This window comes from Ochotona princeps, chromosome 3 (genome assembly GCF_030435755.1).
Source record: "Ochotona princeps isolate mOchPri1 chromosome 3, mOchPri1.hap1, whole genome shotgun sequence".
Lineage (NCBI taxonomy): Eukaryota > Metazoa > Chordata > Mammalia > Lagomorpha > Ochotonidae > Ochotona > Ochotona princeps.
This window is the reverse complement of record NC_080834.1, coordinates 41,132,082-41,155,282: the sequence shown is the minus strand read 5'-3', so window position 1 is coordinate 41,155,282 and position 23,201 is coordinate 41,132,082. Positions and strand designations below refer to the sequence as shown.

Here is a 23,201-nt window from a genome sequence, read left to right as displayed (position 1 = left end):
GTGTGCTTCCCAAATGGCCATGCTGGCCAGGGATGGGCCATGCCAAAGTCAAGAATCAGGAACTCCTTCTGGGCTTCTCGCATGGGTCTTTCTGCCCTGCTCTCCCAGACACATTAGTAGGGAACTGGAGCGGCCAGGTCTTCAGCTGCTTCCCACAGGGGATGCTGGTGTTAAAGGCACCAGCTTTACCTTTTACAACACCACACGAGACCTGATATGTATTTTTCTTAAAAACACTTTTATATGAGTCTTTAATTTGGGCCACTAAAAAAAGCTTCAATATTCAATCCTTTTTTTTTTTTTTAAAGATTTATTCATTTTATTACGCCAGATATAAAAAGAGGAGGAGAGACAGAGAGGAAGATCTTCCATCCGATGTTTCACTCCCCAAGTGAGCCGCAACGGACCGGTGTGCGCCGATCCGAAGCCGGAAACCTGGAACCTCTTCCGGGTCTCCCACGCTGGTGCAGGGTCCCAAAGCATTGGGCCGTCCTCAACTGCTTTCCCAGGCCACAAGCAGGGAGCTGGATGGGAAGTGGAGCTGCCGGGATTAGAACCGGCGCCCATATGGGATCCCGGGGCTTTGAAGGCGAGGACTTTAGCCGCTAGGCCATGCCGCCGGGCCCTTCAATCCTTTTTTATACACTTACATAAGAAAAATGTTAGTCTGCATAACCTGAACCAAATTAATACATAAGTATTTTAAAATATTTTTCATTTGTTTTAAATTTGTCTTTTTTTTCAAGGTTTTAATCATTTTTCCTTCTTTACTGATAAGAGTATACATGAAAACAACTTAAAAGTAGAAAATGAAACAGTAACATTTTTCACCATAGTAAAATTGGGGAAAACAACATGATTAGAGAGACTATAATTAGGAAATCAAGCAGAGGAAAATGTATGACCATACAGAGCGGACATACGATTCACTGATTAAGCAGGCACTTGGGGTGCCTGAGTCCCCATTGAAATGCTTGAGTTCAATTCCTAACACTGGCTCCTGACTCCAGCTTCCTGCCGGTGCAGATGATAGGTGGTGCTTCTAGTAACTGGGTTCCTGTCAACTATGTAGGAGACCAGGGTCAAATTCCCAGCTCCTGGCTTTAAGCCCATCCTAGTCCTGACCATTATAGGTAGTTGGGGAGAGGACAATTGGGTAGAAGCTCTGTCTCCCAAATAAACTAAAAAACTAAAACTACAGTAATCAAGACACCATAGCATAGTACCGTACTATGAAAACTGAACTCCAACAACGGATGACTGGATAAAGATGGAGTGATGTGTATAATTTGCAACAAAATGGATGCATCTGGAAACCATTTTGCTTAGGGATATAAGTCAGTCACCAAAACGCAAATATATTTTCCTTGATCTGTGGTAGCTTATACAGAATATTAAAAATGTAATCTATGAGTGAGATTGATATTTGGAGATTTGATTGTTTATAGCCTCCATATGCTTGAGGAATACTAGGATTTATTTTACTGTTTGCATTGTGTTGAAATCATTATCTAGTGGACTATTAAGCTTGTGACTGTGAAATGAAATGAAGTATACTATTGTAAATTTTTTAAAGGGAAAATAAGGAAGCAGGAGGGTGGGAAGGGAATGCAGGCAGGATGCAGGGTAGGGTAGGAAGGATCACCATGCTCCTAAATTTGAATTGGAAAATACATGAAATTTGATCACCTTATTTATTATTTATTTAAGATTTATTTATTTTTATTGAAAAGTTAAGATTTATTGAGAGAAGGAGAGACAGAGAGAAATATCTTCCAGTGCTGGTTCAACTTTCCAAGCAGCCGTAGCAGGCAGAGCTGAACTCATTCAAAACCAGGAGCCTCCTCCAGGTCTCCCATAGGGGTTCAGATTCCCAAGGCTTCGGGCCGTCCTCAACTGCTTCCCCAGGCCACAAGCAGGGAGCAGGAAGGGAAGTGGAGCAGAAGGGACAAGACACAAACTGGTGTCATTATGGGATCCTGGCAAATGCAAGGTGAGAATGCATTGGGCTACTGTACCAGGCCCAATGAAATTTGCTCACTTTACATAAATAAATTACAAAAGTGAGAAAATTGTACTCAACACTTAGTAAGCTGAACGTTTTCCTATTTTTCTGGTTGGCAAATGTTCTCATTTCCTGCAGTTAATATGACTTGCACATTTTATTCCTGTATAAAGGAAAGAGGATTAAAAATACTATAATCTGAATCACTATAATCGCATTGGACTAAACTGAAATGTAGCTTTGCAATTCTAAGAACAAAAGAATACTCAAGAAACAACTATGCAAGGTATGTTTGGCCTTAACAGGACTAGAATATTTTAAGTATTATAACTTTTTTGGTACATGGAAATAACGCAAATTGGATGCTATTAATGAATTCCACTCAAAAAGTATTTCTGCACACATTTTATGTGTGACTTGTCCGGGCTACACGGTGTCCTGAATAAAAGTTACCAAGTCTATTGTGATGCTATCTCGGGAAGAAGATAGCATTGAGTTCCAGTGAACTCAGTATTCTGTTCCACCCAGAGTAGCTGGGAATCATCCTAATCAGTGAGGGCCTGAATGGAACAAGACAGAAGGAATCTGCTCTTATGCGTCCTGCGGGCAGTCTAAATTCGAACATTGGTCTTTGTCTTCTCTTGGACCAGGATCCGCACTATCCACTTCCTGGATTCCCAGGCCTCCAGCTTTCCTGGATCTCCGCTGGCAGATACCAACCCATGGGGCTTAGTAGTTTCCATAATCATATGGGCTAACTGCTCACAGTATCTCTCTTTCTCTCCTCTCTTCTCTCATTTTCTCCCTACACGTTTCCCTTCATGTCAATATTAGATGCCTCAGTTACAACATACACTTATGGAATTTAAGAGATGCTTCTATTAATCCGCAGTTCAAACTTGGTAGATTTTTCCAATAACTCTTTACCTCAATTAATAGTAAGAGTGACACTGTCCTATATTCAGAGCAATCAGCAACTCAGGTCACAGGCTAGTCAAGGAGAAAGGACAGCACTGCTATCTAAATGAACATAGCATGTTATTTTTACTGCTCTGTAGTAGGTGAGGAGGAAAAGAATGTTTTTAAAGAACAGTCCAGAGATCTCAGTTTCTATTTCCCTGCTACTTTGTGATGAAGTTCATGGCAGACCAGAGACCTGGTAACATAGTTGGTAGCAGCAGTAGAAAACTCTGTGTCCTATGTCTCTATCCTATTAAGGCATTTCCTTTTGGGAAGGGAGTGGCTCGGAGAATGTCAGGAAATGTCTCAAGGCACAACAGGAACAGGCAGTTACTTAGTGCAGTTCACTCAAACACAGCTCACGGTAAATACTTGGGAGCAGAACAAACTGGCTTTAACTTTTTTTGTGTTTTCTTTTTTTTTAACTCCTGCCAAACAGTTCACCCTTTTCAGAGATCTCTGAGGTTCTTCAGACACCACACTACAGGCTCAGGTTTTTAAGCTGACCAAATAATATTGACAGCCATGACTCACCGACGTGCGCTGCACTAGACATGTTCTACCTGCTCCTACGTGTGGGAGAAAATTATCCTATATTCTTATAGAGGGGAAATACTATAACTTCATATACTCACCAACACACACAAATAGACTTTGAATTTAGTATTAGGGGAATCTTTAAAGGAAAAAATCTTAGAGCAGCAAAGCGCAAATCCATTCACACATTCCATACACTAGAAATGGATTTTGTTTTACCGTTTCGTTCATGAAAAACATGATTTGGTAGTATGGAGGACCGGCTGGACCCCACTCCTATTCATACTAATGGCAGCAAGAACGTGAGGTCAACATTAAAGAAAGAACAACCACCCCTGTCTACTTTGCTGTTCCGTTCCCTCCATCTCCTCATCAGCTCTGGACACACAAACAAGAACAACTGAATCTCTAAACCCTAATACCAAGACCACCTCAGACAGGCCACAGTGCCATCTCCCCAAATGACAGGCACACGAGTGGCATTCAGCTGATATGCAAATATTAATTTGTAACCAAAAAAATTTCATGACCATTCTTACTGCAGGGAAAGGCAATTTATCGCTCTGGTGTTGTCGGTTGAAGATGAAAGTAAATTAAGACCCATAAAAGTCACTGCTTCACTGAAAATGCTATTTGATACAGAACTAGCTCTGCTGTCACTTGAAATGGCTGAGGTTTATGAGAGTTGGCACTGGAGATAATTTGTATGTGGATGAAATATAAACCTGTAAAACAGGATTTCAGGTTAAAAATTTCATCTCTTATGCAATGGGGTGGAGGAACCCACCATAGGGGGAGGGCTTGGGGAGGGGAGGGGAGAATCCCAGTATCTATGAAACTGTGTCACATAATACAATGTAATTAATGAATAAAAAAATGCTAAAAAATTTCATCTCAAAATAGAAAAGCTAAAGCCATCACTCCAATTACAAACACATTTAATATCTATCTCTCTAACTCAAAAATAGTTAAAGCTCCGACTGCATTCTGATTAGTCTGAGGTCGGACAATGTGTGATCCCTCAGTGTGGTACTACATTCCTCAAACAGGCGCCAAGGCCTGTCTCCTCGACATGTCCTTGGACCACAGTGCTTTTTATAATCAGTGTAATCACAGTTGGAGAAGAACATCATGAATGCATTGTGTGGACATAAGGCAATAAAAATGTCATCTACACTGCGTTTATTCTAGTCAAGCTACATTTCTCTTTTATGTCTAGGAACATAGATTAACATGAGTATTTTGTCAAACGTGTAATATGAAAGTGGAAGAATGAATGCTTGCATTAATTTTTAAATTAATACTGATATTCTTTACTTAGCACAATGCCCGCAAATTAATAGGCAACCTCAAGTCTTAATCTAACAAATCTATGTGAAGCAAAAGCGTAACAATTGGCATCAGTCCATCTGCACTTTAAGTACTGCTTCTCGTCAATGTGTGGGAAGCTATTCTGAACTCCCTGACAGTGGTTCTAAAAGAGACCTGTCACAACCATTCACCACCAAATAGATGTTCAAAAAGCCAGCATCTTCAATATTGTTCACTTTCACAGAATCTTTGCAGTAACAACAGATGAAATGTTAACCTCCATCAAGATTTGGAGGATAAAATCACTACAGCCTTTCACAAGAATATATTTCCATGCTTTGATTAAGGTACTTAAAAAAAAGCTTGTGAAAAATGCAATGAAAAGGGGGCCTGAAACAATGATTCAACTGGCTAATTATCTGGCTGCAAGTGCCAGCATCCCATATGGACATCAATTTTCATCCCAGAAGCTCCACTTTACACCCAACTCCCTGCTTATGATCTGGGAAAGCAGCAGAGGATGGTCCAAAGCCCTGGGACCTTGTACCTTTGTGGGAGATCCAGAAGATGCTCCTGGCTCCTGGCTTTGGATTGGCTCAATTCAGACCAGCCAGTTGTTGATTCATTCACTTTAGGGAATGAACCAGCAGATGGAAAATCTTTCTCTTTCTGTCTCTCCTTTCGCAAATTTGCCTTTCCAATATAAATAAATGAATCTTAGAAAGAAAGAAAAGAACTGCTGGTTTGCTAAGCAACTAAATTTCTTTCCATCTCAGAGTTTCTTATGATTATAGCTTTGAAGAAAATGTCAAATCTTATGTAAGTGTTTCTAGATATGAAGAATGTGGCTTTTTATATTTATCAGTGTGACAGATTTTACTGGCACTTATGTGACATGTAATTTAATGCACTACAATATCTTTTAATGCTTTTAATTATTTTCAATAATGACTGGCAGATTCACAGAAATACCATAGTTCCGTTAGTATTACAAAATGTACTAACAGGAACTAACGCTAGCAATTTCAGTAGTGCAAGAACCATCCTACCATGTCAATGTATGCAGACTAAGTGGCCAGATAGAACAGATGACAGAGAACCCTGGCGATAACACATCACATTCCATTCAAAGGCTAAACAGGAAGTCACCCATAGCCTAAGAAATAATGAACATTTGAGGCATCAAGCTGTGCATGGCAGTTTGGTCTGACTTGTTAAGTTTTCATCCTTTCTATGTTTTCTGCAAGTGTACGTGGATACTAGTCTAGCCCATAACTAGGTCATTTGGATGTTGCTAGAAACCAATACCTTTTCTTCCCTCAACAATGCAGAGGGTCAGATCTACATATTGGCAATAAGGATAATCCAAAGTCATAGGTAATCCCTGTGGCAAGTGCCAGGGCATCTCAACAGGTGGTTGTTCTCAGTGCATGCTGGAACTCACGAAAATCCAAATGAAATAGAGTGGAGGAAGGGGTGTGGCATGGGCGAATCATGTGCTTCCAACACAGGGACTGACTGGTTTCTTCTCTACTTTTACAGCAGTTTAACATTAGAGTAGAAAACCTAAGAGACCTCTAATATTGTAGTCTAAATAGCACCAGCAATGTCTATATTTCTCATAAATAATGACAGCTAGGTCATGGGCCTAACAAAATCAATTTCATAAGTATTTGTGGAGAACAACGCTGTGGCATTTCAACGCATCCCTCAAGGGTGTGGAAAAGTACACATGCTTACAGCATCGTCATTAAATCTGAGTCACATATGGGGAAACGTCATTAAGAATGCTGGCTCTCGGCCAAGGGTGATTTTGCCCCACAAGGCACACTGAGCAAAATCAAGAGACAGTTTTAGTTATCACAGTAGGGGATGTGTTAATGGTATACATTAGGCAAGGGCCAAGGATGCTGCTAAATGTACTACATGCAGAAGAAGAGTCCAGAATTATTTGGAGCAGAAAGTCAATTCTGCCAGGGCTGAGAAACCTAGGTCCAGATCAGGGATGGGAAACTGTTTTATGCCAAGAGCCATTTGGACACTTACAGCAGCATCTGAGGTCCACACAAAAGGATCAGCTCAAAAATCAGCCTGCCATGATAGGTTTACTGAATTTTGAGTCCTGCCCATGGTTATCCACAGCAGGGTCAGAAGGAATGATCCTAGGGGCCTCATACAGCCTTTGAGCTGGCCATCTCCCCACCCCAGCCCCAGATGTTTGCTGCTGTAACTACAAGAGCCAGAGCTAAGTCAGTGTCTGGCCAGATTCCATTGGTGCAATCACGGTCTAAAATCTAGGTGATGCTTATTGTAATATTAGACATTATTATGAATTGACCTGCCTTCTGTGATATAATCTCATGGGAACAATGTAAAATATACAATTAAAAAAACTTCCCTTATATTGAACAGATAAATTTTCACCAAGTATTTATTTAGTAATTTTACTATTGCTAAACTCTGCCCTGTGTAGACATTACGATAAATCTTGGTATTAAACCTAAAGGAGCAGATGCAAAATTGGTGGCAGAAACGACTCAGCTTTCACAAGATTCAAATATGTAAGTTTAAGTCAAATGAAGTCTCATGTATTTATCTGTTGTGTTTTGGTTTGCATTCCTACTAACGACAGTAACAAAAGAGCACATAAGTACATGTCCTTGAAATGGCTTTTCGAGACCAGGCCTGAGAATAAGTTTTGACAGGACAATTATTGTGCTTATAATGCAGAGCATCCAACATTTTATTCATTGATGCAATATTCTATCAGTTCAACTGCAGAGCTTACTCCTTTTCGTTCACATTTATCATCTGATTAAAAGCAGCCCAGATTGGGAAGCTAACCAATTACCTTTGTGCAGAGATAGCATCTAGTTAGCTCTCAGTTGGTAAAGCAGTGATGTGAAAGCCTGAGCTGCCCCATCAAACAGGCTTGTTTACCTTTGGGTTCCTCTAAAACCATTTTATCTACATTTGACCTCCAGATGGCCATGACTTTTTCAATTGAAATGGGCAGCTTTGCTATAAATAAGACTGCAGAGCTGTACAAACTATAAATAACCAGGAATTATATGCTTCTCCCATCTGTTTGTAGTAGCACTGCAAAACCCTACACTTGTTATATGATTGAATGGTCTCTGTAGGTAGAGAGGAAAATATAGCTGCCAAAATCACTTCAGCCTCCAAGAAGGATCTTAAACACACTGCAAGTAGATGGAGAAAATTACGAGACTTTGAATAGCTGTGAGGATGGATGATGCAGGCACAGTTATATCCAGCATATCATGAAAATAAATGACCAAATGATGAAGCTAAATTTTCCATCTAATAAAAATGAAAACATGTTTTTGTATGCCACAATATTCTAGCATGAACTCAAAGAAAAAAAATCATCTCTGATTTGTACAATCGGGAAAAGACTTCAGGTTATTGATGCCTGCTATCTATAGCAATGGTGTGCGGGCGGGCATGTTTGTGACATTTTTTATTCCCTTTCTACCATTTTCTGCAGTCTTAAAATATATGCTTCTGAGCCTCAAAGGCAGTTTTACTACCTTAGAAAACAATATTAGCACCAAATGCTTAGCCATTTGATGTGGAGCACAGCTAAGACGCCAGTTAGGTTTCAAGCCTAGCCCTGCTATGTTTAATGGTTTGGGACAAGTTACTAAGCTCTTCCAGCCACATTTTTTCATAAACACAAAGGAAATGAAGAAGATGTCCACAAAGGATTCCAAAAACCAACAAACAATCTTAAAAATGGCTGGCATATTACAATAAAGTTATCAATCCTTACTGTCTACAGTTTCTTTTCCAGTCTTTTTCTAGGTACTCACTTGCTACTCCGTGTTCTTACAGAAAAATGTTTTCCCACAATAGTAGGAAATATGCTTAATCTGGCACTACAAACCACAAAATTCTTAAAATGTCATGTATAATTATACAGTTTGAACCTCTAATGGAAACCATTTAAAAACTTTACGGTTCAGGAGGCAATCTTGTGAAGTATGTAATTCTCCATTGATAATTTGTTTTAAACAAAAAATAAGTTTCATCAATTTTTGAGACTAAGTTTTCAAAAATCAGGGTATTGTGGATAAATGCTAATTTTAAAGATAAAATATTACAATTGAGATTGTTCATCTCCTCTAGCAATCATATGCATCAATAGTATACATTATCCCTAACCTACGGCTGGATAAACCTCCTTCTAGATATCAACTAAACTAAGAAATGACCAAATGCGTGTTTGATGATACATTGTTCAATTGGGTTAAAATGCTATAATGGCTGAAGCAATTATGAAGCACAAGCTACTGTAAGACCTATAAAGGTGGTCGATACAACATTTCTTTACAGGAAGCTCTTTCTCAACTTCCTAATGAGAAAATCAGAAGTGGGGCATGACTGACCCCTTCACACATTCTGGGATAGGAGGTGGAGGTGGTTCTCAAATTTTAGTGACTTTTCAACCTGTAAAGCCTAACAGATGAAGTAAAACACACATAACCCTAACATGAATTAGTCCATATTATAATATATGTATATGAAATATTCCAGAAGGAAACAAGCTACTAACATACATGATCTCTTGTTAAAATCATGGCATCTTGGCAGCTTTTGGCAAATAAAATAGTAATGACAATTAAGAGACAATAATGTCATGTATATGATATTTAAAAGAACCATATTAAATAAATAGAAAACTGATCAGAAATAGGATGGGCTTAGTCAATGCTCTTAGCCTGATGTTTCAAGTTGTCTGACAAAATTAGACATAATCACAAGCAAGACAACAGGAATACCAATGTCACTGAAAGACACATGTTAAGAACTATCAAACCATGCAAAGAAGGTGATGATAGTGGAGCTGAAACCAGTCATGCAACATACCCTTCCCACCCTTTAAGTGAACAACAACATACGTTTAACAGGATCTTGGGGAAGAGGTTCCTGGGTAGTCTTGAGTAAACTTTGGGACACTATAAAGAAAATGAGAGAACATAACTAAAAACAAAACAGAAACATGAGAATGATGGCTGGAACTGTCTCACATGACGCCAGTGACAAAAACAAAACAAATGAAAGAAATACTGAAAAACAAAAGATTAAACCAATGTCCAGAGGTTTGGCTTCTCCATGGAATCAGAGTGACATATGAACCTAAGCTGCATTTTTCTGAGAGCTTTATGTTTGATGATGCAGAGCATGTGGTCTCTAACGGGTTATGCAAGCCACCTGCCAGCGATTTCTTGCCTGTGCTTGCTCTCCTTGGTGCCCGGTATTACTGTGCCATCTATTTCTTACAATAAATCCGTTCATCTCATCCACTCATTTGGCAGCCCTGGGCTCTCAGTTGTGGCTGTTTGTGGAAGTGTTATTTTCCACTGCTACTGGCTCATCCATCTAAATTAAAGTTTGCCTCTTGCCTTTGTTTTTCTGACAAACTCTTCTGCAATCCCCTTTCCGTTTCAAAACTAACCACTGGTTACCTTCTCCAGTACATATGTTGAAAGCATCTAGTTTGGCAAATTCTCAACGAAATATATACTATCTAGGGAGCCTCTCAGTAAAGTGTGTGCTACACAGGACAGGTGTATTGTCACCTGTGCTGCTCACTGTCCCTCCCACATCAAAATCCATTAAATGGGATGGATACTGTGGGAGGGTGGTAGCAGCAGGATGAAGAGGCAAAGGACTTCTGACACCCGAGACAAATTCATCATTGCTAATAATTTACACACACAAACCCAATTCATATTAACTAAATAAATTCCCCTCTGGGAAAGGCAGAAAAACACTTGGAAATCTGCCAGGAAATGTCACCCAGCTTCTAAGGCAGTTAGTCAATGTAACAAAAGCCCTTTGTTCCAAAAGCTGCAGGCAACACAGTGCCCCATTATGTTCCCTATTACCTGACCTAATTAGCTTCTTTGTATGAAATTGAAGAAGGGGGTTATTTGAGCTAGAAGCTTGCAATCATATAATCTGAGCCAGAGCAGAATGCTTGGGTTACCAGCTCCTACACTTGTTCTCACACAGCACTGGAGAAGAGTCACTACCTCCAGGTGATGGCAGGAGACAAACAGGAACTTTCCATCAGAATCTACTGGACAGCGAGCTCCTTCACAAGCGAAGGTCTTAATGGTGTAGGGCTTGCTGTTTGGCTTAATCCCAAGGCAGCAAATAACAAGCCTCTCCAATATGAGACACCATGACTATTTCATGTTTAATTTAATGAGTCAAATGATTACTTCTTGAGTAGTTTAAACTTTCCACATATGAGCAAAAATAAACAAGAATGAGAATTTAACTCGGATGGCAGAAGTCTCATGTCTGCTTAATCACCACCTGAGAATTACCTCCTCTGGGAAAAAATTCATCTTGTATTGAAGTCACCACAATTGTACATATGAATATTTATCCCCCAATTTTTTGCAATTTTCTCAATATTCAAGAAGAGGGTTTTGAAAATGATATTCTCTGGGCTTCATATCACTGAAAGGTTATAATACTAAATCAGCAGTTTTCTTCTATTTCGAAAAGAAACAAAAGGTTGACATTGCACATTCCTGTGTGGGGAGCTCAGGGGGCACGGGCATTTTTACCCACTGGCATTGCGGTGCAGGCACTCAGTGACCACATTCCTTCTCCCCCACAACATGACACAAGGTATAAAATCACAGCAACACACCTCATCAATGCAACCAAAGCATCATCAGCCAGGCTTCCAGTAGGAGAGACCACTTTTGCACAGAGTGCACATGCATAAACATCAACACACAGACACAGACTGAAAAGGTGAGTGTGCATTTGCAGAAATGGCTGCAGAAGGCAAGACAGCCACTCGAGTGTCACTTGAAAGAGAAGCATTCAAAAATCCCTTACAGATTTCAAGACGTATCTACCATAGCTAGGAAAAGAACACATTCAAGGCCATGCTTTTTCAGAAAAGGTCGGAGAGGTGTGCTCACGACTGAACATACTGCAGAGACTCCAGGCAATTAGAGAAGTGGACAGAAACGTGGTTAGTGGTAGCAAGAGGCCCATTCCCAAGACCCAAGAAAACCAATCCGTTGCAAAGAGCAGAGTCAGTGGCGAGAGAGACGATAGGTGGCCAGGCTGGAGGAAGGGTCCACTTACTGACGCTGCCACACACGGCCATGCAGTACTCTTCCGTGTCAAAGTTGTTCCTGTTGCCGCCACATCCGCCGTAAAAGAACGGGGCGCACTTCCCTTCAGTGACATCAAAGTACCAGCGGGAGATCATTGCTCGGCATGGCCCCGTCTCAGCTTGTTCAGAGCACACCTCTAATCAGAGATTTGGGGAACCACATTTAGCATGAAAGGCACTGTCTTCTGTTCAATGCACACAATGTTTATTTGTCGTACACATTAATCCTCCCATGGGTCACTGGGACCATGGTTGCTAGGTAACATCTACCAAATTTTTCCTAAGGAATTTAATTAACCACCCAGATTGCAGTTACCTCTGAAATTGGGGCATCGTCATTTGTTTTAATAAATGTGGAAGTTGGTAGTAATGAAAAGATTCTGGTTGAAAGTCAAAGACCTTATCAGTGCTTTAAGATTAATTTCAAGTGATGGAAGACATCTGCTTGTCAAAATGATTCTCTAGTGTAAAACTTCTCTTTTAAAATGCATTTATCTACTCTGATGTAACAGAACTGTTTTGGTTCTGTTACATCAGAACCAAATGTGAAAGTTTATGATCTCACAAACATCCAATTATTTTCCTTATTAGCACTACCTCAATTCAAGCATAAAACAAATCACACATATTTTCAATGTTTTCCACTTCTTGGAGACAGCCAGTCTGTATATCTGTATAACTTTTAAATATCTGTCAATGTTACTAACACTCGAATACATTAACTCAAATTTCAGACAATTTTTATTTAGATATACTTCTCTGACCCTTGGACAATATTTTAAGCCAACAAAATGTAGCTAGATAAGTAATTTTTGAAAAATGCAGGTCACAGTGTTACACCAAAACACACCTTACCTACCTGTCACCTGCTCCAGATAAGTTCCATAACCTGACTGACTCGAAGTGCAGCAGTCTACTCAATCCCACTAATAAGGTTAACCATAACTAGAATTAGATAGACCTCTCCTTTCCATGTCTGTCCCATTTTTGTTGTTACAGGTAACATGGTAGCCCCAGTTCTTCCTCCAGGTTTATGTCCTGGAGGGGAAAACGCTAGGCTGATGTCCTAGCACACAGGTGTCTTGCTTTAGCAACAACTTTCTCAAAGAAAACAGTTATGCAAGACCCAAGGCTTTTAAGTAAGGAATACTTAACACATTGATCCCAATCAACAACCAATCTCAAAGATCCGTGATGTCTGGAAAAGGGAACTATCTTTTCTCTGTCCTATATACATTACCTATTATTCTTTCAATGCAGTCAATGAGTCTGTGGCCATCAGATGTTGCTGACAGTTACAATGTTGACCTAGGAGGGACAGTCAGCACTGAGCCAGGCAGGTGAGCACACACACTGGTAGGGGAGAACCCAGAGGGTAATAGCAACTGAGATGATCCTGGTTCTCATCTGATGGTTTCCAGATGGCTAAAGGAACCTCAGGCTCAATGTCAGTCCTCTAAGAGTCAATCCACTCAACACTACTACCTCAGAAGCCCATACATGTGTGTTTCATTGGCTGTTCTGTATGATGAGACTTTTATTTACAAATGTAGCCCTCCAAAACTAAAGAGTGGCATCCATCTGACAAGGGCTTACCATTTTTCAGTCACCAACAGAGCAGTTTACTGGCTTTTAAAAATTTTTTTTTTCTGTTAAGATTTACTTATTGGGCCTGGCGGCATGGCCTAGTGGCTAAAGTCCTCGCCTTGAAAGCCCCGGGATCCCACATGGGTGCTGGTTCTAATCCCAGCAGCTCCACTTCCCATCCAGCTCCCTGCTTGTGGCCTGGGAAAGCAGTTGAGGACGGCCCAATGCATCGGGACACTGCACCCGCGTGAGAGACCTGGAAGAGGTTCCAGGTTCCCGGCTTCGGATCGGCGCGCATAGGCCCATTGTGGCTCACTTGGGGAGTGAATCATTGGATGGAAGATCTTCCTCTCTGTCTCTCCTCCTCTGTGTATATCTGGCTGTAATAAAATGAATAAATCTTTAAAAAAAAAGATTTACTTATTTATTTGGAAAGTCAGAGAGAGTGAGCGAGCGAGCGAGAGACTCCTTCATCTCTGGACTCTCCAGATGGCTGCAATAGGCAACACTAGGCAGGTTGAATTCAGGAGCTAAAGGCTTCTTCTGGGTCTTCTATATGAGTGACTTGGGTCATTCTTTGTTGCCTTTCCAAGGCCAATGGCAGTGAGCTAAGTTGGAAGTGGAACAGCCTGGACACAAATTAGTTTCCATCTGGGATGCCAGGGTATGTGCAGTGGCTTTACCCACTACAGCACGACACTGGTTCCAAGGAGCACTTCTGTAACCACAGAGCTAAAGGCTGTGCCCAGTTGTGGGGGGTACAGCAAACATGTTCATCAGTGGTCTCTGCTCCTTTTCTTCTCTCTCAATAACAAATATCTATAGGTTGGCTTTTCCCTTCTTTGCTAATATGTCCATATTTGTGTCACATGCGCTTTTAAGCTTTTGGGGTGACAACATCCATCACTGGTCTCTTTCTTAGGCTGTGTTAATTCCAGCAATATCATTAGGTAATAGCCATGATTCTACACTATGCCTGAAATTAGCACTAGGGTTGCAGTCAATGTGACCACTGCTACCAACAGAGGCACAAAATTCTTCCACTCTATGTTATGATGATAAGTCATAGGAAAACTGATAGCAAAGCTCACAATGTTTCAACCACTCATACCAATCCTTCTATTGTATGGTACTTTTAGAGTACCAAATATGTGTTTTGTCTTACTTGTTGGCCAGTGTCTCAACAGTTAACATGACAGTTTTACCGATTTGGGGAATGTAACTTATTCAGCTCTCCTATGTATACATAAAATGGCAGAATTTTGGGTGGTCAGAAGTACAGGATAAAAGAATAGAGAACTAAGGAGATAATCCATAATGGATATTTGACCTTGTGTGTGACTCCTTAAACGTTTTTTACTTATGAAACAGGCAAAAATCTGAGTCCATAATGCAAATGAGGTATCACCAATTTTTATACCACCAGTACAATGAAGGCGTATACTCACTTTTTCTTCCTGATGCCTCTTTCTAAACTAGCTCTAAAAAAACACTTTGTTACAGTCAATTTGTAGAAATCAGGCCAAATGCGCCCTAATCAAGAAGAAAAAGCATTTGGAATTCTAACTCCATTTATGTTTCAAGTATATAAGTAAAATAAACTACATAGTAAATCCACAATTCTTGATATGATTCTATAGCTATTACATTCCTGCCTTCTTCATTCTGAAGAAGCAAAGGAAAACTTTCATTTGGGGAGTGCTGTATGGCTCAAATGATCTCCAAAAGCCACAGAAGTTTTAGAACCTAGGTGGAGTCCACATTTCATGGAAAACTGTAACAAATTCCATATACACTTTGGGACAATTCAGATAAGGTGCTCAGGGATGGATAGAGAAATCTGCAATGATTTAATGCCAAATATGCATGGAGTAGAAATATGTGAATCTGAAGAAACAGGGCTGCAATGTCACCAGTGCTATTCTTAAATTGTGATAAGATAGTCTATTTGTCCCAATTGCCTCTATCAAAGTGCATAGTTTCCCAGAGAGAATGAACAACTGTTTATGCTGAAGTGGTAAAACAATGAAAAAAGCATTAGATTGCAATTTCTTCCAACTCTGCAAGAATACACTCATCTTAAACCTACATACAGTACAAACAGATCTACTTTCCCCTACTTAAACATTGGCAATTTCACTTTTTCTCCGTAATGATATAAAGGATTAATGTAAGAAGACTAATACTTTGCTTTTGAAATTAATCATTTGCTGAATTACTAGTGAAAACAGGACAAGATGAAAAGGACTAACTCATTAAAATCCATCACTATAGTTCAAATATTTCTAATAAATTCTGATTTATCTAGACTCAATCTATTAATAATGAAAAAGGTTGACCTCAACACAGTTTAACGACTTTCGAATTTTAGCTTAATTTATTGCTGCCATTATAAATATTGCTATGGAGTAACATTTCATGAACCCATGTAAAATTCTGTTCAAGATTAAGTAGACAAACTTGTGTTTGATTTTGTAGATGAAGATTTTGAAGTGGTAGCACACTAGAACACTGGTTAATTCTTAAGAGTGTGCTTTATGGGCCTGGCGGCATGGCCTAGTGGCTAAAAGTCCTCGCCTTGAAAGCCCCGGGATCCCATATGGGCGCCGGTTCTAATCCCAGCAGCTCCACTTCCCATCCAGCTCCCTGCTTGTGGCCTGGGAAAGCAGGAGAAGACGGCCCAATGCACTGGGACCTGGCACCCTCGTGGGAGACCAGGAAGAGGTTCCAGGTTCCCGGCATCGGATTGGCGCGCATAGGCCCATTGTGGCTCACTTGGGGAGTGAATCATCGGATGGAAGATCTTCCTCTCTGTCTCTCCTCCTCTCTCTGTATATCTGACTTTGTAATAAAAATAAATCTTAAAAAAAAAGAGTGTGCTTTTTCCAATGCTATAGCCAAGTACTTTAATATGAACATTTTTAAGTGTCACATGTGTATACATATTAGCAAATGTACATCCAAAATAATGTTTGAAAATTGTTCTGATTAGGGCAATAATTCATGAAATATGTATTATAAGTAATCACATTCCACTAAATGGAATCATGCAAAATTAGGCATTGCGGTTGAAGGGAAGTCTTACAAATCTCACTTAATCTCCCAGCATGGGTTGAAATATAAACAAATGATGCCAACAGCTGTGCCTGGTATTGAAACCACTGACTCAGAGGAACGTTAATTTGCCACGAAACCTTCTACAAAATATCTGCAGTTAGCTAGCCTTTTTCTTGGATTGTGTTAAATCTCTAGGACAATTAAATCTATCGTTTTTCATATTTGATGAAATTTTCACATATCTTCATGATGAAGAGATATTAATAAAAGGCTACTTGAAGGAGACTGTCTTGTAGGACCATGCTAGTGTTGAGAGTGAACATTCACTATTACTTTTCAACCATTCTTTCCTGTTTATTAGGCAAAAAGAAATAAAAATAAATTGTTCTTCACTGAACTACCTGGTTAAGTTGAACTACAAGGGAATATTAACAAAGAACTCAAACTTTGGTATAAGATATTTTGTTCTTTGTTGTAAAGTAAGAGGAAATGTTTTTTCTTGGCGAATCAGGGACAGGGATATACCAGGAAATTTGCTTACTCTAGAGGAAAAAAAAGGTAGAACATTCTTACAGTGTTTTTTAATTTCCAAAGTGTAAATACTTCAATTTTTGCTAGTTAAAGGTACCAATGCTTCTGGCTCACAAAATTGTAGCATTGTAGTAATCAATTTTTGCAGGCTAGTTAAGAATAGCAATACTCTATCAATAGGAGCGATTACAAACATAGGGAAATTATAAGAATTTTCTGCGTCCTTGATTTTGGGATCTGAATAAAAAAATTTCAGCTGGTAGGTGTTCAGATTTCTCTCCCACATGCTTGTATGTGTTTATTTTTATTATTATTTAAATTACTAATTTATTTGAAAGGCAGGGTTGCAAACAGTATGTGACAGAATCTTCCACCTGCTGATTCTCTATCTCCAAACAGCCATAAGTGGAAGGCAGGAGCTGCTTCTGGGTCTCACACGTGGGTACAGAGGCCAAAGCAGTTAGGCCATATCCTGCTGCTTTTCCAGGTGCAATGGCAGGGAGGTGGATCAGAAGTGGAGCAACCGGGGCTCAACACTTGGTTTGCCACAACATTGGTCCCTAAGTACTAACACATTAAGAGCAGTAACAACACAGATTTTTAGTTTTTAGATTTGTTGTCTTAGTTTTCCTTTTCAGTTTTTATGCAATGTCTTCATGCCTCAAACATGCACTATACATGTAGGGCACAGAAGTTACTGCTTACAGTCTTCTCAAAGGATAATTTGTAGACAAATGAAGCCAGTATTATCTGGGACTGAGGTCATCTGCAGATTTAGACAGGTCCTTGGTCTAGTAGTTAAGATGCTGTTTGGGACATACATTCTCCAGATTGGAGCACCTGGTTTGTGTTGCTGATACACAGCCGGGGAATCAACAGTTATGGCTCCCTAATTGAGACTCCACATACCCACATGGAAGACAGACTAGTTCTGGGACCTTGGGTTTCCTTGACTCAGCCCTGAATGTCATGGTTATTTGGAGTGTGAATCAAAATTCAATAAATGTGTGTGGCCAGGTTGCTCCCCGCCTGTGCGCAGGTCCCTATGGGAGCCCCAGGTTCTGGGCTCTGTTGTGGCCACGTGAGAATGATCAGCAAGGTAGAAGCTCTCTTTCTTTCTGTCTCACTCTGTTTAATTCTTTCAAATAAATAAAATACTTATTTTATTTCTATAAAATAGAATGTCAAAATTAGAGTTACAAAGTTCAACTATTTTCTAAAAATTCGAGAGGGGAAGAATTAGTAAAAGCTGCATAGTATTCAGCTTATGAAAAGAAGTACACAAATATTAGGGAAAGAGAGGTACAAAATAAATAAGCTGAGTCTTAACATTGAAACTCTTATCTCAAAAATTATTATAATTGATTGCCAATACATAAGTCTTTCACTCTGAAGAGTTGTTTGAAGAATATTAAAACAGCTTCAATACTTTTGCCTTAAATTCAATACTAGGATAATTCTGTTGCTCATATTTAAGTTTATGGAAACCAGATTCAACTGAAACTTCAATTTATGAGATGCCATTTCTAGAATCTGCCAGGATATTAGAAACATTGAAGTTTATTTTTTAATTTGGAAAAATGAAAAAGAGATAAAACCAAGGCAGGAGCACAAGGGATTTCTTTTCTCTGTAAAGAAAGGATTCCATGGCATTTCTACTCTATCAGAAAAGGATGTCTCTAGATGTGACTCAATGGTTACAAGATGGGCATGCTGCTCCTTGTCCTCTCCTGGGGGATTGTTAGCATGCCCATCTCTCCATGGTAAGTGGCCTCTTGTCACGGTCCACAGCATGATGGAACCGGAAGACTTCAGTTGAGATTAGCAGTGTCCCTGAGTGCAGTACGAATGCTAAGCTCCATTTGCTCTTCTCTAACAGGGGAATGAACTGCTTTTGCAAGAATGAAAACCAAAGCTAGAAAGGAAGTTCACTTCTATAACTCACCATCCACCTAGTAAGGCTGTGCAGGCAATGTTTCAAATCAATATCTTACATTCATTGAGAAAACATGAATACGAGCTATTAGGCTGTGCTGTGTATTTTATCTAACACTCAGCTTATCTAATTCTTAGCTAGCAATTTATTTTGGCATATATATTTTACTTATTATTTACGAAAACATGGTCATTAACTTCTGACTGTGTACAATGGATTGAGTTGAGAGTTACAGTCCATGTTAACAAAACACAGTATTTGTGGGGTATTTCTCTGCTCCTGTATTTAAAGGTGGACATTACTGTAGAGTTCAACATCAAAGTCCAGTGGTTTGTAGCCACTGAGCATCTCCTCACCCCCTTTCACGGGATATTTTGAGTTGTCATAACAACTGGGTGTTGCTACTGGCATCTGCCAGGTAAAGATCAAGGATGCTGCTAAATATACTACAATGTACAGAACATTCCATGTCCCCAAACAATTATCTCCTCCAAAATCTCAATAATCCTGAGGTTGAGGAACTGCGCTCTAGCCTGAGCAAATAGCAGAGGGATTCAAGCTGTATTCAGACAGTTTCATTCTCCAGGGTGAGCAGATCTGGGATAAACAGATGCTAGTATATTTCCAGAGTGCTGCAGCTTGAGGAAACACTTCAATCCAGAACTTAAAGCCACAAGGAAGCAGCATGAAATTTCTGTCCCTAGTTTGTGATACTTTCCCTATTCTGTCTCAGAAATTATGCATAACAAGGACATACATAAATTTAAGAGGTAACTACTCCTGTCACTTACACCTGAATGGTCTTTTAAGTTTAATTTGGTGTATCTTTAACCTGTCTTGTGTTCTGAACTGCTTTTGTTCTGCAGGAATCTCTTCACTAGCTATCCTGAATGCTGAGAGGTTTTCTGGGCATCATTTTTATGGAGATTTCTTCATTCTTGCCTTCCCAGACTTCTGGCTCTTCAAAGAATCACAAAAGGTCAGGCACATGGTAAACTGTGGCTGGGAATCAAAAATGGATTTTCAGTGGAAGAAATGGTTCAAAGCCAAGAAAAACAGATATTGAGGCTATAATCCCCCTGTCTTCAAGTCCTCAGAAACTTGTTTTTCTGGGACAGAACCCAAGATTTCCACTCAATCTCACAGTGGCTCTCCTACTCTCCATCATGGCGACGGGTGTGCCTGACTCACTTCCTTGGGTTGTGTTCTTATCACACAGTCAGGATCAAGAGATTGTCGGCCAAATGAAAAATACAAAATTACCCTGGTCTCCAATGGATTTGGATTAAAAACTGGGAACAAACCAAAGCAAAGCAACACAAAACGACATCAAGAGGAGGCCCTGGGGCAGGACAAGGCTGGGTCCCTAAAATTGCACATGAGAAGTACACAAATATATGCTGCATCAGGGTTGCTATCACCTTACTGTATGAAGATGAAAACGTCAGCACTGCTTGCACAATCAGGCTTGTTTTACTGGAAATATGATTTTTCTCTTTGTTTCTAATAAGTTTGACTCAGTAGTTAACATGTAAAATATTCTGAGAGGGAAAAAAAAAACATAGCTTTGTTTTCCTACCCAAAGAATCTGACCTCTGGGTGGATAAAAAAGATGTCTGCATGATCATTCTCTCATTTGCTGGGTTTCATTTTTTTTTTAGGCTTATTTTTTTCTCTATCACAAAAGTTTGTAAACAATTAAGTTATAAATAAATGTTGCATCTTTGGCATTTGCAAATCTTTCAAAAAAAGTAACTAATTTGGGAGCAAACATGAAAAAGACTAGTATTCTTTAAAAATACAGTTTTGAGCCTTTAGTAAACTTGGAATAAAAGAATTTTGATTTGGGGGCCAGTGCCTTGGCTCAACAGACTAATCCCCCACCTTCAATTGCTGGCATCTCATGTGGGTACCAGATCATGTCCCAGCTGCTCCACTTCTTATCCAGCTCCCTGCATGTGACCTGGCAAATCAATGGAGGATGGCCTTGGGACCCTGCAAGCACTTGGGAGACTGGAGGAAGCTCCTGTTTCTTGCTACTGGCTTTGGAATGGCTCAGCCTGAGCCCTTGTGGCCTTCTGGGGAGTGAGCCAGTAGATGGAACATCTTTCCCTCTCCCTCTCTCTCTGTAAATCTGCATTTTGTATAAAAAAAATTACGAAACACTTTTCGCCGATTACCTTTATCCTAACAATGTACTTGACACAAATGAAATGATGCATAAATGCAAGCTGTAAAACAAGTGAACACCACTAGCCATGTAAATTTAGGAGTCAAACCAAGTTCAAAACTGTAACATCTTATACAACAATGCCTATCTTTGTGAAACCGACTAAGCCATTTTATATTCACTGTAACAGGCAAACTATACTCAGTAAAATAACGATGTGGCTCTGTTCTTTACCTTCATATTTGAAGCAACCTAATTACTGAAGGGGCACTTGCGGTCTGGGGCTGTTGAAGTGCATGGAAGCAGTTGTTAGTGTCACGCTTCATTCTGCTTCAACCAAGCACGTATCAAACACCTTGAAATCAATGGCTGTCGTGCCATGGGGCACAAACTAACGGGCCACAATCTGTCACATTTAGCATCAGAGCTGACACAGGTTTTACTGACATTAAAAGAGATGCTGCATTCTGGTCCAGGAACAGGAGCCCATCCTTTTTGCCTTGATCCAACCAGAAAAATTCGCTCTAAAAAGAGAAGCCATTATCTTCCAAACACATCGTAAAGCTTTAAGTTCAATTATACGCAGTTTGCTACTACTAAGGCCTCTGGCTCAAGAATTTGAGCTCATTTTTATGCGCACAAGTTAAACTCCAAATGTTAATTACCTAACACAAGGCAACAATATTTAGGCCAAATTTTAGAGCTGCATCATGATGACGTGGTTAAAAAGGCACCAGATTCGGTATTTCTATCCATTGAATAAAACCTCATGAGGCTTCAAATGCCTGCAAGATAGGAAGTCTACCCTAAAATGTTCAATTTTCACCTGGACGTAAGATTTTTGAACCACTATTTTAATGTGCAACATATGCTCATAAAAGCATTTTAGGCAAGAAACAAACAGAAGGTATTTTAAAAACTCTGAACAAAATGCAGTTCTTTGTGGCCAAATGGGCCAAACTGGAAACCATAATGCTAAGGGAAATGAGCCAATCCCAAAAGGTTAAATACCACATGTTTGCCTTAATTTAAGATGATATGATGTTATGCATAACATGTTATGTTATGTATGTTATATGTTGTGTATAAACTAAAATTGAAATGTCAATGAGGTGGTCACAGAAGGTGGTTAAGAACTCGCATTTACTTTTAACATATTGGTTACTCATTACTATGTCAATTAATTCCAAAATGATGTAAATTTTTGCTGATGGTATGTTGGAGCTTTTAATTGATTGGGATGATACTCTGCTGGCTCTGTCTTCAGACCAGAGAGGATATACCTAAGAAGCCGTTGAACTTGACTGGACAATAAGATGCTGGACTCGATGTTTGGTATACGCTTGCAATGGGGGAATCTCAACTGAACTTGAACTGTGGTTATGCAACAAGGTGGAGAAATCCACCATGGTGGGAGGGTTTGGGGAGGGGTGGGGAGAACCCAAGTACCTATGAAACTGTGTCACATAATACAATGTAATCAATGAATTAAAAATAATAATAAAAAAAGTAAAAAAAAAATTCTCAGTTCACCAAAAAAACCACAAATCTGAACACAACCTAATCTATACATATCACTTTTTAAATTCTGATAGTGGATGTGCCACATTTATGCTTTCCATGTTTAGGAAAGCCAACTTATTGGTTTACCTTTGGCATTTGTAACGAGCTATACAACGGCGATTCTTCAGGGTTCAGAAAGCAGGGGATGATCTTCACCAGAACCACCTTGGCATCTAAGATTGATCAAATGCTCACAGATTCCAGAATGTTTGTCACATGTTTCTCCAGGATTACTTCCCTTAACCACAGAACAGAGTATTGAGTTCCACTAGACAGGAGGCAGCAGCAAGGACGAAAGATGACATGATTCATACATACTGACAGAGTTAGGGAGAATCTGAGCAGTCTGTGCTTCTCAAATGATGCCATC

General features: G+C 39.7%; 1 protein-coding gene across 6 annotated transcripts in view; it reads right to left on the bottom strand.

The window, feature by feature from the left end:
- The window catches only part of APP (amyloid beta precursor protein), a 235,436-nt gene that overhangs the window by 77,209 nt on the left and 135,026 nt on the right, over positions 1 to 23,201 (bottom strand). For 2 of the 6 annotated variants that reach the window (XM_004588594.4, XM_004588595.4), the window contains exons 7-8: positions 11,957 to 12,124; positions 9,739 to 9,795 (exon numbers count right to left, since the gene is read on the bottom strand). The exons of 2 other annotated variants lie outside the window; for them this stretch is intronic. In XM_004588594.4, coding sequence (XP_004588651.1) covers positions 9,739 to 9,795; positions 11,957 to 12,124 — 225 coding nt within the window. The remainder of the gene's footprint in view (positions 1 to 9,738; positions 9,796 to 11,956; positions 12,125 to 23,201) is intronic. 2 more of the 6 variants (XM_004588596.4, XM_004588597.4) reach the window with 1 other exon arrangement.